Raw genomic sequence first — 14,961 nt, forward strand, 5'->3', positions numbered from 1 at the left:
AAGTTAAACCCAAAGAAGTAAATGTGCATGAATAGAAAGCTAAGGGGCAGGATGGGGATTCAAATCAAGGTCTGACTTTATTTTTTATTTTTTTTAAAGATTTTATTTATTTGAGACAGAGAGAATGAGATAGAGAGAGCATGAGAGGGAGGAGGGTCAGAGGGAGAAGCAGACTCCCCGCCGAGCAGGGAGCCCGATGCGGGACTCGATCCCGGGACTCCAGGATCATGACCTGAGCCGAAGGCAGTCGCTTAACCGACTGAGCCACCCAGGCACCCTCAAGGTCTGACTTTAAAGCCCATGCTCTTTTCATGACTGACACCAACACTGAAATGTGCACAAGGTGCAAAACCTGGAAGAAAATTACAGAACCCAAAATTTTATAAACACAGTGTACTTCTGAGGATTGAATTATTGTATTCCCAGATTGAAGACTACAGGTTTCTTCAAAATAAAACAATAAAGACTAATTTAAAACAATCACTTTATTAAAAATAGCAAATTTCACAAATACTCATTTACCAGTTTGTTGGCACTGGCCACTGGAAAACACACCAGTTGTGTGTACTGATTGTCTAACGTAAACTGAAGCGGGGCTGCCCCAAGAAGCCTGTGCATCATCAACTTATAATCAACATGGGAATAAGGTTGGTGAGCTCAGGAAGGATAAACCTTCAGCCCTATTAATAACATTTTGCTCAATGCATTTCAAGTATAACCCCTGTAAGGCAACAATAGAAAGCACAGCAGCACAACCTCTGCATCACATTTCCTGATTAAGCCTTCCACAAGGCCTAGGCTCCAGTTATGGCAAATAATAGCACGGCAAATTCACTAAAAACAGGAGTGAAATCAGTCATTGCACTGGCACTTTAATTACGTCATTCCTTATTGTGGAAGATGATTCTGCTATTGGATTCAGCTGGAAAAGTAAAGAATGCTGCTCATCTTCAAGCCATGAGAAAGCGACCACATATCATTTTAGCTGGTAGAAGTATTTGGAACATCTTGGGCATCTGCCAAATGTAGTTTTTGTCTGAGTTCATCAGTTAAGAAGATTTTCATTCTGTAATGAGTACTTCTTTTAAATCATGGGAAATTACACTCAGGAGGAGCTAAGAGAGAGAGGTATTAAAATAAAGGAAATATGTTTAAAGGGAAAGTGCCTATGTCGCTGAGAAACTTGGATGTGATAAGACAATTTTTAAATATCATGAAGCAATTATATTATATCCAGAATTTGAAGACTTAAAAACAGTCACTAAATCAAGATTATGTTTCAGGTTCTAATACAGCACAGAATTATTTTAATGTGGCAAGAATGATTTTCATGGTAAGGAACTGGTGAGAGGCAAATATGAAAACTTACCAGATTAAAAAACAATCATTTGAGAGGACACCACTTTATCATCCTTGGGAAAACAATTTCTTTGTAAAAGTCAAAAACAGAATCATCATAGGTCTAAAACTTTTCCTATAATCCTCTGAATTATTTTTTTAAACAAGATTTTATTCATTTATTTGTCAGAGAGAGAGTGAGCAAAAGCAGGGGGAGTGGCAGGCAGAGGGAGAAGCAGGCTCCCCACTGAGTAAGGAGCCTGATGCGGGACTCGACCCCAGGACCCCGGGATCATGACCTGAACCAAAGGCAGATGCTCAACCGACTGAGCCACCCAGGAGTCCCCCTCTAAATGATTCTTTAAGAAGATTGGAAACAGGTTGGAATTCCTGTTTAAGTTGTGTGAAAGGGTACAAATGAGATAAACTAAAGTTTTATTACCTGAGGCCCACATGGGGCCCCTTGACACAAAGGACAAATGAACCAAATGAATAAACATGGTAAATCTTATTGGTCAATAAGGTCAATATTATTCCCTTTCCTTCTTATCATCATTGCCTTTCATTTTCCTTTTTCATCTCTCTGTATGATCCACCTGCTATCCATTTTTTCAAGACCCAATTCAAACAATGCTATGGATACACTGAGAACAACTAAATGCTAGCAATACACATACAGCAGAGGTTGCTAAATTATACAGACATGAGTATTGCCATCAAAGACATTGTCCAGTTGGAAAGCTGAGATTTAATGTATACAAAAATCAACAGATAATGAAGTAGAATGCTAGCTCAAGGTACAAATAAAATGCTTTATGGAAGTGGTCAGCTTTGGTGTTATTTGATAAGGGAAAGGGGGAGGCCAGAGCAACTCTAGGTAGGAAGTACAACCTGAACAAAGGCATTAAGATGAGCATGAACATGATGTGTTCTTAGATATCCAGAGAACCAGCCTAATGGTAATGAAAAATAATGTAAAATACAAGAGGATATGTAGGTTGAGATCATACTACTGAGAGCCTTTAGAAAGTCTGAAATGGGGGTGCCTGGGTGGCTCAGTTGTTAAGCGTCTGCCTTCGGCTCAGGTCATGATCCCAGGGTCCTGGGATCGAGCCCCGCATCGGGCTCCCTGCTCAGCGGGGAGCTTGCTTCTCCCTCTCCTACTCCCCCTGCTTGTGTTCCCTCTCTCGCTGTGTCTCTGTCAAATAAATAAATAAATAAAATGTTTAAAAAAAAAAGAAAGTCTGACATGGTGAAAAACTTGGTCTGAAATAGGAATGGCAAGATGAGAGTGATATTTTTAGGAAGAATAATTTAGTGGTATTGTCTAAAGTCTACAGCAGCACTGTCCAAAAGAAATTTAATGCACATCACAGATACAATTTTTAAAATATATTTAATTTACACTAATATATCAGAAAACTATCAGCATATAATCATTATAAAAATATTGAGATATTTTACATTCTTTTTTTCATATTAAATCTTTGAGGTCAGGTATACAAATTATAGTTCTAGCACATTCCAGCCCATATTAGCTGCATTTCACGTGCTCAGGAGCCACATGGCTCGTGGCTGCCATATTAGTGCAGCTCTGGAGCTGGAACAGAAGAAATTTGAAAGGTTATGGGATAAAGTTATGAGGGTAAGGAATGAAGGAAGAATAAAAGACAGAGCTGATGGTGCCTGACAACTAACTGTGATTAAGAAGTGGCAAATAATTTCCTGCCCACGTCCAGGCTCAATGGCAGATAGTGCCATGACTGCGTAGCAATGTCTGCCATAGTCACAGAAGGAATTTAAATAATCTTGGAGACTGAAATAACAGAGGCAACTGATGACAGAGAGGGAAGGTAGGAGGGAAATTCTGAATACAGAGAGAACAGTTATTACAAATGAGGAAACTAGAGTTGCCAAACTTTGCTCAATGTTACACACATGCTTACCAAGATTTGAAACCAAGCAATTCAAAGCCCATGCTCTTGTATTCTATCATGTAATCTTGTTCAACCGTGGTGACTGAATCAGGCAAAGTGGTAAATCAACCTAGATGTTTAACAAAAACTCAAGAGGATAGGAGATACTGATGTGTCATACACATAGAAAGAATATAAAGCATAGAATACAAAGCTCAGAATGGATATAAGGAAAAGAAAAAAGAACTAGGAACTACTACTAAGAGAAGCCTCATAATTAACTCATATCTAATCCTCAAATTTAAGTCCTTCTTGGCAATGATATTTTACGTTAATGTCTCTCACAGTTTATGTCGCTTCTCAAAACTTTATTTTCTTCATCTGTAAAATGATAAGTATAATACCACCTACTTACAAGAGTAGGACCAAAGAAGAAAATGCATGTCAAGCCCTTCATAAAATACTTGGCAAGTAGTAAGGACTCAAATAAGATTAATGATTGTTATTACTAGATTTGTATATACCTCTCTATTTCTTCATTGTTGCTACTGCATAATTTAGCAATTAATAACAGTATATGTTATTAACAATAATAGCAATTTATATATATATATTCTACAGTTTGGAAAATTTCATATACACATCATTACATGTAGCAATTACCCCATATTACAGAGGACACTCTGAGATACTAAACAATTTACCCAAAGTTAATTATCAAAACCAAATTTCAAAAATCAAATCTCTTGACTCTACAACCAGTATCTTTTTAAGTATCTCATTATTTAGTCCAAAGGGACTAAACCCTCAAATTATTTTATAGGCAGGATCATTTCTTATTGTTCTTATAATCTCACACTGTACCTAGGACTATGTGCAAAAATACATTTTGAAAAGTTCCTGAAATAATTGCTCCAAACTGAAATGTCAAAGCCTGAATATTTTACATGTGCCTTGGTGATTTCCTTTAAGCTAATCCTATATTACACTTTATATGCATCTAAAGTGTTCTATGTAATGATAGTAAATTTTTTTTTTAAAGATTTTATTTATTTGACAGAGAGAGACACAGCGAGAGAGGGAACACAAGCAGGGGGAGTGGGAGAGGGAGAAGCAGGTTTCCCGCAGAGCAGGGAGCCCAATGCGGGGCTTGATCCCAGGACCCTGGGATCATGACCTGAGCCGAAGGCAGATGCTTAATGACTGAGTCACCCAGGTGCCCCTGTAATGACAGTAAATTAAGTATGGCATTTTATGTCTGCATATCCAACTGCTATTTAACTTAAGAATCCAAGGTTCAAAATAATTTCTATGGCAATAGCCTAATCCTCAATTCTCCTGATTAATTTTTTTTAAATTTGTTTTTAAAAATCCAAAAACAATACAAAGCAAAGCAGAACAAACCAGAAACACAAAATGGCAGCATACAAAAACAACTAAAAGTTCCATTTGGAAACCAAAGGGGAAGAGAAATGGCCCCAGTAAATAACAGTAGGTGCCTTTGTTCACTTGATTGAGCTATTCACCAGAAGTTACAACTTGTAAACTTTTCACTGTTGATATTAGGCAAAAGGATACATGGAAGAATTCAGTTCTTCTAACTGTAACACAAAGAAACAAATTTAATTTTAATTTTTATAAGAAAAATATCTTAAGTAGATGACTGTTTACACATTTTAAAATAACCTATTTTTCATTTAAGCTTTCTTTAAATGAAAAAGTAAAATATTGAAAAAACTTTCCAAAAATTTCCAGGCTGGGAAATTCACTTATACAAAATAATTATAAAGTACCTTTAGCATTTATTAAACACAAATATGAGAAGAGACTGAAACCAGATAATAAAAACCGGAGTTTTATAAGGATTCTTAAAACCATGAATAATTGTAATCATCTTTATTAATAGTTTAAAAAAAGTTGCCATTTTAATGATTAAAATCTTTAAAACCTTTGTTTTAAAGATTTCACATTTCATTCAGTTTTCAGGATGAGGCAGAATTAATCACACCTATTTTACAGAGGAAAAAATCAAAGTTACAGAAATATTAACTAAATTTACAAAGTTATACAGATATAACCAGAATGCAAACCCCAGACTAAACAAAGGCTTTCTGGTTTCAAATTCAGTGTTCTCACCATACCACAGTCATTTTCCTAAATGTACTGCAAAACAAACTTGCATTTATTTATTAAGAGGGACTAGTAAAAGGAAATACTGGTAAGACTGAACACAGTAGATGTGAAATAAAATACACAGGCTTGAAACTTTAAAAGTATGGGCATATCATTTCCCACACATTTACTTATTCAAAGGATAAAGAGAAGCAACAGAAATGAAACCTTTTTGTCATTAGTGAATATGGAAACTATGCTGAAACTAAAGTATCAATTTTTCTTCATGTTTAAAGAGGTAAATTTCATTAACACCTTTCAGTTTAAGAATCAGACGTAGTGTTATAGATGGGATTATGTCCTCCCAAAACTCATACATTTTAGTCCTAATCCTCCATACCTCAGAATGTGAGTGTATTTGGAGATAGGGTCTTACAAAGATGCAGTAAGTTAAAATGAGGTCATTAGGGTGGGCCCTAATCCTGTATGATTGCTATCTTTACAAGAAGAGGAAATTTGGACATGGGCACCCACTTATAAAAGGTGAATACCAGGTAAAGATGAAGATGGCCATCTACAAGCCTAGGAGAGAGGCCTCAGAAGAGACCAACCCTGATGACATCTTTTATCTCCATCTTTGGGCCTCCAGAACTGTGAATAAACTTCAGGTGTAGCCAGTCTACAGCACGTTGTCATGGCAGCTTTAGCAAGCTAACACACATAGCAATGTACTAAATTACCTTAAATATCAAATACAGTTCTGTATTTAGAAATAAGTAACCACCTGAGTGAATAACACAAAATGTATTAATCATGTCATGATCTTCTATGTATTAAGATCTTATCATATATGTACAGAAGTGAATCTTTCACTTTTAGATTTGCCAGCATTCTCAGAATATATGCTCAGACGTAAATATGGCAATTTCTTTGAAATACATTTCTTTTAAAAAAAATAGTAGAATACATGTGTGAAACTTGAAAATACTACACTAAGTGAAAGAACCCAGTCATAAGAAGCCACATATTGTGTGATTCTCTTTATATGAAATATCCAGAATAGGCAAATCCATACAGTTAGAGAGTAGATTAGTGGCTGCTAAGGGATGAAGAGAAGGGAGAATTGAGAGGTAAAGGGTTTCTTTTGTGGGTGATGAACATGTTCTGGAATTAGACAGTGGTGATATCTGCAAAATACTGTGAATGTACCAAAAACCACTAAACGGTATACTTTAAAATGATTAAAACGATGAACTTTATTTCAATAAAAAATTTTTATGAAAGGAATAAAGAAAAAGAATTACACTCACGTCAGACAGAAGCCTGTCCAGATTGGAGTCACTGGCTGTTTTTCTCTTATCCTCAGGAAGTTCCTCTAACTCTCCATAGAGCTCCAAATTCAAGCGAGCTAATTTCTCCTGCATTCCCCGAACATGTTCCATCTGTTCAATGGAACATTCATTTCCTGAGGGAACATCCCAGAATGTTAATAAAGATTAGGACAGTTCAAACTAACTGCCTTGAGGAAAAACTTTTAAATTCAAGGTGTTCACAAGAAATTAGCTTTCTTTCTGTTGTAAATTGCACTGTTAATGACTGAATATTTTCTGTGTATAATCACAAATCAAATCCTGTTTTCACAGGAAAACAATGATAATCTAAGAAATGACTGTGGGCACTAAGAAAATCAGATAGGGGGCGCCTGGGTGGCTCAGTTGGTTAAGCGACTGCCTTCGGCTCAGGTCATGATCCTGGAGTCCCTGGATCGAGTCCCGCATCGGGCTCCCTGCTCGGCAGGGAGTCTGCTTCTCCCTCTGACCCTCCCCCCTCTCATGTGCTTTCTCTCTCATTCTCTCTCTGTCAAATAAATAAATAAAATCTTAAAAAAAAAAAATCATCAGAAAATCAGATAGGAAAGATTTTCTGTAAAAAACAAAATCATCGGGGCACCTGGCTGGCTCAGTCAGTGCAGCCTGCGACTCTTGGTCTCAGGGTTACGAGTACAAGCCCCATGGTGGGGGTGGACATTGCTTGAAAGTAAAATCTTTTAAAAATTAAAAACAAAACAAAACCCCCAAAACAAAAAATCATCCCTTAGGAAAAGAAAATTCTTTTTTTTCAATAGTAGTATCAATTCTAGAAGCAACAGCATCATCTAATCATGTTCAATTTCACAAATGCCATTTGAACTGAGTGACCTAACATTTTATAATAATAAGTGAACTTGAGAGTCTTGTAAGAACGTCAACCATGAATCATTTTTGCCACCAATTATATATGCCTCCTTTAAGAAATATAAATGAAAATATTTATGAAGAATGTTATGATGCATGAGAAACAGTGTAATATTTTCAGTTGTATACTCATTAGTGCAAGACAGCTTAATTGCTAAAGGACAGGTCTTACATTATTTATTGACCAGAGTTCTCTGAGGTGGCATTATCTGCTCAGGGCAGCTAATATATACACAGTACATGATAAATTACATATTTTCATACAGTTAAGTATAGCCTCTACAACCTCTTTTTTTTTTTTTAAGATTTATTTTTTTAAGTAATTTCTATACCCAACGTGGAGCTTGAACCCACAACCCTGAGATCGAGAGCCGCATGCTCCACTGACTGAGCCAGCCAGTGCCCCTTGTCTCTACAACCTCCTGATACTAAAATATTTTTCTAAAAAACCTTGGTTTTCTCAAAGGTATACTACAGCTCAGCTAAAGTTGAAGTATCTTGACTCAATTAGAATTTATGTAAATTACACTATAATTTCCTCCAGCTAGCTCTGTATCTTCATAAATCAACAATATTAAATTATGTTGACTACTGATAATTTTGAAGCTAGTTACAGCTTTTTAAAAGTCATCCTTTCCTCACAGAAAATATCTCGTATTTCCTTTGTTTTTCAACAATTAGTAGTGATCTGGAAGGTCAAGTGGAAGAAATACCCCAAGAGAGGGGTGGGTGTATGTGTGTGTGTGTGTACATATGTATATACTGGCAGAAATATAAATGTATCAATACACAACATATATAGATAGAGAAAAGGGGGGGGACAATATAGAGTAAAAATATAAAGAAGCAGAAATCATAAGGGATCCAGGTGATCTAACATGAGAACAACAGAAGCTCCAAAAGGATCAAAAGGAACAGATGGAGGAGAAATCAATTAACAATAGAAAAAAATGTTCCTTCAGATGAAAATGAGTCGGTAGATATGAAGGACTCACTAATTCCCAGGCAGGATTAATGAGAAGAGTTAAAGAACAAAACTTTCAAACATGGACCCTTCTAGTTTCATCAGCAATTTATGAAAGAACTCTTCTCTGAATTCCACCAGTAATAGGTATTACCAGTCTTTTAATTTTGCCAGTCTGTTCGTATGAGGTGATATTTCTTTTATTACTATTGCATGTGTGTTTGTTAAGCAAGTGAATTGCTCTTTTCAGGACCTTTACCCAGTTTTATATGTGGTTATTTACCCTTGTGCTGGTGGTAGTGGCTTCAAAAAACCAGCATGTAAGTTGATGACATTTATGCATATGTGTGAGATTCTGTATGTATGCATTCGATAATTTTCAAATTGCTTTATAAAAAATACAGGACAATTTTATCAGATAAGACTTATAAAGTAAGTTGCAAGCTGAATACAAAAACTCTGACTATATACTTTGTGAACTCATATCCAAAAATATCTACTTGTTTTAATGGAACAATCAGTTAACTGTTCTCTATCTTCATGGAAGAACAATAAAATTGGATTCTTTTAAATTCAAAAGTGAGGAATGGTGGGCAAGAATTAAGTTTAGGCTTAAAAGTGTAAAGAAAAATGATCTTGAGACTTTCCCAAACTAAAACATTAAGTCTAAAATATTTAACTGATGAAGAATATTCCTTTTATTTGTTACTTTCAGGATAGTTATTCCATAATAGTAATCCTACTTTAACATTTCAACCAACCTTCCCATCTTAAAAAAACTTTTTCCTGGAGCCTGAGTGGCTCAGTTGGTTAAACGTCTGACTCTTGATTTTGGCTCAGGTCCTTGGGGTTGTGAGATCGAGCCCTGAGTGGGGCTCCATGCTGGGCATGGAGCCTGCTTAAGATTCTCTCTCTCCCTCTCCCTCTGCCCTTCCCAACTCTCTCTCAAAAATAAATAAATAAATAAATAAATAACCCTTTTCCCTGAAATTTTAGAAAACAAATTATAATCCATGACAAATGAAATCTAGGATGATTGCATTTTATGCCTCTGGACTCTTTTTTTTTTTAATAAAAGAAAATGATACTTTTAAAATGAATGGCAAAACAAATTCAGAAAACAGGATGCAAACATCTTGAAGAGAAAAACAAAGGGGAAATATCTATGGCTTGCCGAACGCTTGAAGTTTTCCAGAGTGGAAATCATTCAAAAGGCTGAGAAGCCCTCTCTCCATCTCCTGAACATCTGAGACATCGGTGAGGAAAGAGTGCTGAATGGGAGCTGGCTGTGCACCTTTTCCTTCTCCACCCTGAGGTCTGGTCTTTTCTTTCATCACTCTGCAAAGACAATGCAATAAAAACATTAATTGCATACGATCATCTTTTAAGAAGAGAGAATTATACATATATATTATATATTATCTTGCTTTCCAAATATCTAATACTACAGAATACTCACACAGCAGTATTATATATCACATTTAAATTTGTTGCTCCTGTTTCCTTTAGAGCCGCAAGACAAATGATGTTCACCAAATATTAATAACGTGTAGTTCTAGGTGGTACAATTTTAGTGTTTTAAATTTCTTCTTTGAACTTTTCCTGTGTTTGAATTTTTACAATAAATACAAATCATTTCTATGACAACAATGAAGCCACCCTTTTTTAAAAAGTAAAATTACCAAAGCACTCTCAGCTTAGTTAAAAAAAAAAAAAAAAACCTGTATATTTTCTTCCCTTTTCCGGCTAATGCATCAACTGTGTCCATAAGTTTTCTCATTCTATTTTAGTAGGAGACAAAGTAAGGGCCTTCAAACCAATCATTCATTCTGCATGTTCTAATCCCTACACACTGTTACCTTCATAATGTTTTTTCTAAATTACATATAATATGTGCCTCAACTGTTTTAAAAGTTAAGCCAAGAGAAAAAAAGTGTTAAAGAATTACTGGATTTAGTATTTACATTGATAGCATGTTGCTGTGATAATATGAAAGAAAAAAAATTTACCTTTTTAACTTTGGTCGCTGTGAAGTTGACTGTGATGCAGGATTTGAAAACCCTGTGCTTTTACTAACTGGAATGGAATTTTTTTTGGCATTAACAACCTGAGTAGAGTGGGCACTGAAAGACTTAGGACTCCTCCTCTTCACTTTCCGCTCCTCCATTGTTCTAAGTTCCTTATTGCACCAAGGCCAGCTTCTTATGACCTAAGGAAATACAGCAAAATTATACATACATGCTAGAATATACAAAAATGAAAGGGGTTTAAAGACCCATTTCATAGGCTGATAGCAATATATCAAGAATTTATTCACTCATCCCACAAATATTTACTCTATTCCACCTGCCAGGCACTATTCTGGATATTGGGAAGAAGGTAGTGAACATGACAAAGTTCCTGTCCTCAAAAAGCCTACATTATAGAAGGGGAACAATACATAAAAAATGAACAATAGCCATGTGATATTCTCAGCCTGACTCAAGCTCTAGGTGGTCTTTAGATCTCCCTGCTTAAATTTATTCTTAGAAGAGCCAACCAGATTCAAACAGATGTATAACTGAAAGGGGTATCTGCATTTTAACTAATAACTAGAAACCTTATTTCAACCACCAAGCAGAAACTCAGTCTCTGCCTAAGGATAAAACTGATCCTAGTTCCTTGATCAACTTAAGTTCCATAAAATTAAATTTGTTTCATGACTATTTTGAGTATACTTTCTCTACCTATTTCCAAGGATACATGAAACTGTATTATATATGTTTAGGTTTGCTAGTATCAAAAAAGTTACACTATGAAGTTCCAGCTGGCCCTTCCATAGAGAACACAAGTCCAATATTCCCCCCTTACTTCATGTATTAATCAGCTCTATTTTCCTAACAGCCATCTATCAAAAAATACCCTTCCACATTTTCTTTTTACTTCTGCATACTATTAAATTCTTAATTATATTGTTTCCCGTATCATGAGATGAGAAATTTACATGGCTATTTACCTCATCAGACTGTAAAGTGCCTTAGCAGTATTAGCCCTTTCTGTGTACACTGTGTTGAATCTAACCATGCTATGACCATTCCAAAAGATTCAAATCCACTGATTACACTCCTAACATAATTGAGAATTTTAATGAAAACAGATTTTTTGCCCTTGTCTAAACTTGGTGCCACTAGCACTGGAATTTAAACCATTTCAGCTCGGTTGGCTCAGGCTGACTCTAGACAATCACAACTGGAACTATGATACTTCCAGAGAAGAAAAGGTTTTAAAGGAAAGGCTCTAATGACCAGTATTTAATCCTAGATACGAAATATAAATTCATTCAAATCCTGGCTAACAATTTTTCCTTTAGTAATAGAACAGACATTTGGCGTTGTTTCAGCATGCAACACAAATTAAATGGAATTTTAATAAGCAACTGAATAGAGACAATGGGATATCAGTTCTCCAAAGAGGTAAGGATCTGTATAAACTTGTGTTACACATAAACACATTAACCTTCGAATTTAATGATGCTAATGCACATTTGGTGATACAAGAACAAGGAAAAAAAAAAAAACCTAGGAAGTAAAGTAATGCAAATAAACCAATAGTGGCTTAAACTATGATGTACTGAAGGGCCAGGGCCTGAAATTTATCCGTTTTTGGAAGGCAAATCTCTGCCACAAGAGAACCGAAATCTTTCCTGTACACCACGTAGCAAGGAAGCTTTTAAAGAAGGCCTTCGCAGACTGCTCATAGTTACTCACACACTGGTTTTGATTGCCAGGAACCCACAGCTTCCAAACAGGACCACTAGGAGTCCCTCTTGACTTCACCTCATTCCCTTTCTCCAATCAGCCGACACGGTGACCCTTCAGCTCTCCGAATTGAGCAGTGGCCAGAGTGGGTGGTGGAAGGGGCCTAACAGGGACACTGCGGGAGCGCTTTTCCTTCCACTTCCTACCTGAGGAAGGAGAGGATCGGGGTCCTCTTCCTCAACCTGCAAAGACCCCGGAGGCTCCGAAGCCACCGCCGCAGCTGCAGCCGCCGACAATACTGCTGCAGCTTAAGCCGGGATCACATCCCGGACCCAGCTCCTCCACAGCAACTTTTGTTTACGGAAGTGATGTAAGGAGGCGGAGCCTCCGTGCCCCTGGCGGGAGCCTCGCCTCTTCCTGCCCCACCAGTGCGGCTCCCGTCTCCACCCTTGGTACCTCATTGCTTCCACTCTCCTGCCCTCAACTGTACTTTAGGCGGACGTGGAAAGGGAGACTCATAGTTGGGCTTTTATTTTGGGTTCTGTGGCCCAGACGCACAGAGAGCTAAGGGACGGCGGTAGAGGCAGGAACGGGAAACTCAGTGCCCTTTCCGGAAGCTGCCCCGCCCCCTCGGTGAGTGTCGGTTCCCACGCACTACAATTCCCAGCATGCTATTCGAGCAAGCCCGGAGGCGGAACCGGAGTGTCGCCATAGCAACTGAATCAACTACCTCCCCGGGACGTCTCAAGGTAAACCAACTTTAGCTTGGAAGGCAGCGTGAAAAACCGTGATTCTGTCTAGGGACCCGGGCCAAGCCCCTAAATGAGATTTTATTACTATTAAAAGCTACTCTGTTCAGGCTCTAGACATACTACACTCACTACAGTGTACGAGGTAGGTGTTAATATTCCCCGTTTTAGAGATGAGGACTCTGACACTCGGAAAGGCTTAATAAATCCACGTCTCTCTGTCACCAGGACAGTTCTTCCATTATACATATTTCTTCTGGAGAAGGAATTGTGGATTGTGAGAGATGGACTATCCTAAATGAGGGGAGAAATCCATGTTTCATTCCCTAGTCTGGATATTATTTACCGTGTGGTGTTAGAGTTGGGGAGGTTTTAGGTTTGTGGATCTTTAGAGACTCTGGATAGTTTTAGGTTTATAGATCTTGTAGATAGTACCACACATTTCTCCTGAATTTGCTACTGAGGAAACTCTATCTAGAGATTGATATCAATATATCAATGCTAGAGAGGCAGAGTAAAGGAGAAGCCAAGTATTCTAGTTTGGGATGTTTTGCCACCACCACTCCCTCCATTTTTAAAAATTTGGAAATGTTTTTAAAAAAAACCAGAATGAACATTCATGTATACCATCAGAATGGTAGGATGTTGCATTTTGTCATTTTATATTTTTAAATGAAAGAAATAGAACATTACAGATTAAGTGGGTGCCCCTATTCCCTGTACCACTCTACTTCCCTTCTGAGAGGCAACTATAATCTTAAATTTGATAAGCAGCTTGTTAATCTAGGTTTGCTTTCACTATTACTATGTGTTTATAAGCAATATACAGAATGGCTGGGCTTTTGAAGTTTTACACGAATATTTTGTGTATTGATCTACAACTTGGCTTTTTCTTTCTTTTTTTTTTTAAGATTTTATTTATTTATTTGTGACAGAGAGAATGAGAGACAGAGAGCATGAGAGGGAGGAGGGTCAGAGGGAGAAGCAGACTCCCTGCCGAGCAGGGAGCCCGATGCGGGACTCGATCCTGGGACTCCAGGATCATGACCTGAGCCGAAGGCAGTCGCTTAACCAACTGAGCCACCCAAGCGCCCCTACAACTTGGCTTTTTCATTCAACTCTGTTTTTGAGATCTATCCACATCGATACATATGGCTAGACTTCTTTTGTTTTGGCTATAGAGTATTCTTTCAAATAAGTTTCCCACACGTTATTTTGGAATTCCTCTAGTGATGGATAAATTTAGGTTGTTTCCCATTTCTCACCATTACAAACAATGTTGTAGGGTACAATCTTCTCGGTATCTTTTCTCAATGTCTCTTAACTAATCTCTGAATTATTTTATCTGTATGAGCAGAGCTTGCAAACTGGTGATTCACATGCTATTCTAATTTTTTCAGATTGGTTGCTAACAGTTAAAGTGGAAGGAATACAATAAATGGATGTCATCTCATTCATTTGGCATTCTGATCATGATGGGAAGATCTGAGCACACTAGATCTGCACTGTAACCTGGCATCAATAGGTCAAGCTGCCAAGTGACTCTTTCCTTTGGATCATTTCAATTGCTTTCTAGTTTTTCTCTAAGTCCTTCTGCCTTTAGTACTCATCTGAGGCCGGTGGTATTTACATTTGCAACCCCTAATATAATGTAGGGACACAAGAAGGTATCCTTACAAATGTACATATTTCAGGTCTTCAGAGTTCTGTATTGAGTCCCTTTTTTGGCGAGAGACTGTTGTAGGAGGTCAGAGGGCATCTATGAACCAGATGGATAAGAGTCCTATAGTGAGAGATCTTACAGTCTTGATAAAGGAGGTTAACAACAAATTAGTAAACAAACAAGAGAGTTTCAGTTAGTGAAAAGTGCTCTGAAATAACAGCTTAAGATCATAGGGTGTTACTGTAAGG

General features: G+C 37.2%; 1 protein-coding gene across 1 annotated transcript; it reads right to left on the reverse strand.

Annotated features, from left to right (window-relative positions):
* Positions 1–467: 467 nt before the first annotated feature.
* CCDC28A (coiled-coil domain containing 28A) lies at positions 468–12,662 on the reverse strand. The gene is made up of 6 exons (XM_021693281.2): positions 12,508–12,662; positions 10,574–10,773; positions 9,739–9,902; positions 6,677–6,831; positions 4,833–4,855; positions 468–1,036 (listed from the first exon to the last, which is right to left on the reverse strand). Exons 2-6 carry the CDS (start codon positions 10,729–10,731, stop codon positions 982–984), a joined length of 555 nt encoding a protein of 184 aa, XP_021548956.2. The 5' UTR covers positions 10,732–10,773; positions 12,508–12,662; the 3' UTR covers positions 468–981.
* Positions 12,663–14,961: the final 2,299 nt, after the last annotated feature.

This window comes from Neomonachus schauinslandi, chromosome 8, assembly GCF_002201575.2.
Source record: "Neomonachus schauinslandi chromosome 8, ASM220157v2, whole genome shotgun sequence".
Taxonomy (NCBI): Eukaryota; Metazoa; Chordata; class Mammalia; order Carnivora; family Phocidae; genus Neomonachus; species Neomonachus schauinslandi.

Excerpts from the sequence above, each read along its gene's own strand:
- CCDC28A (XM_021693281.2), bottom strand. The coding sequence starts at position 10,731 with ATGGAGGAGCGGAAAGTGAAGAGGAGGAGTCCTAAGTCTTTCAGTGCC. Across the intron at positions 6,832-9,738 it reads TGGAAAACTTCAAGCGTTCG|GAAATGAATGTTCCATTGAA; the intron begins GCAAGCCATAGA and ends ATGTTCCCTCAG. Across the intron at positions 4,856-6,676 it reads TGGACAGGCTTCTGTCTGAC|TTAGAAGAACTGAATTCTTC; the intron begins GTGAGTGTAATT and ends TTTGTGTTACAG.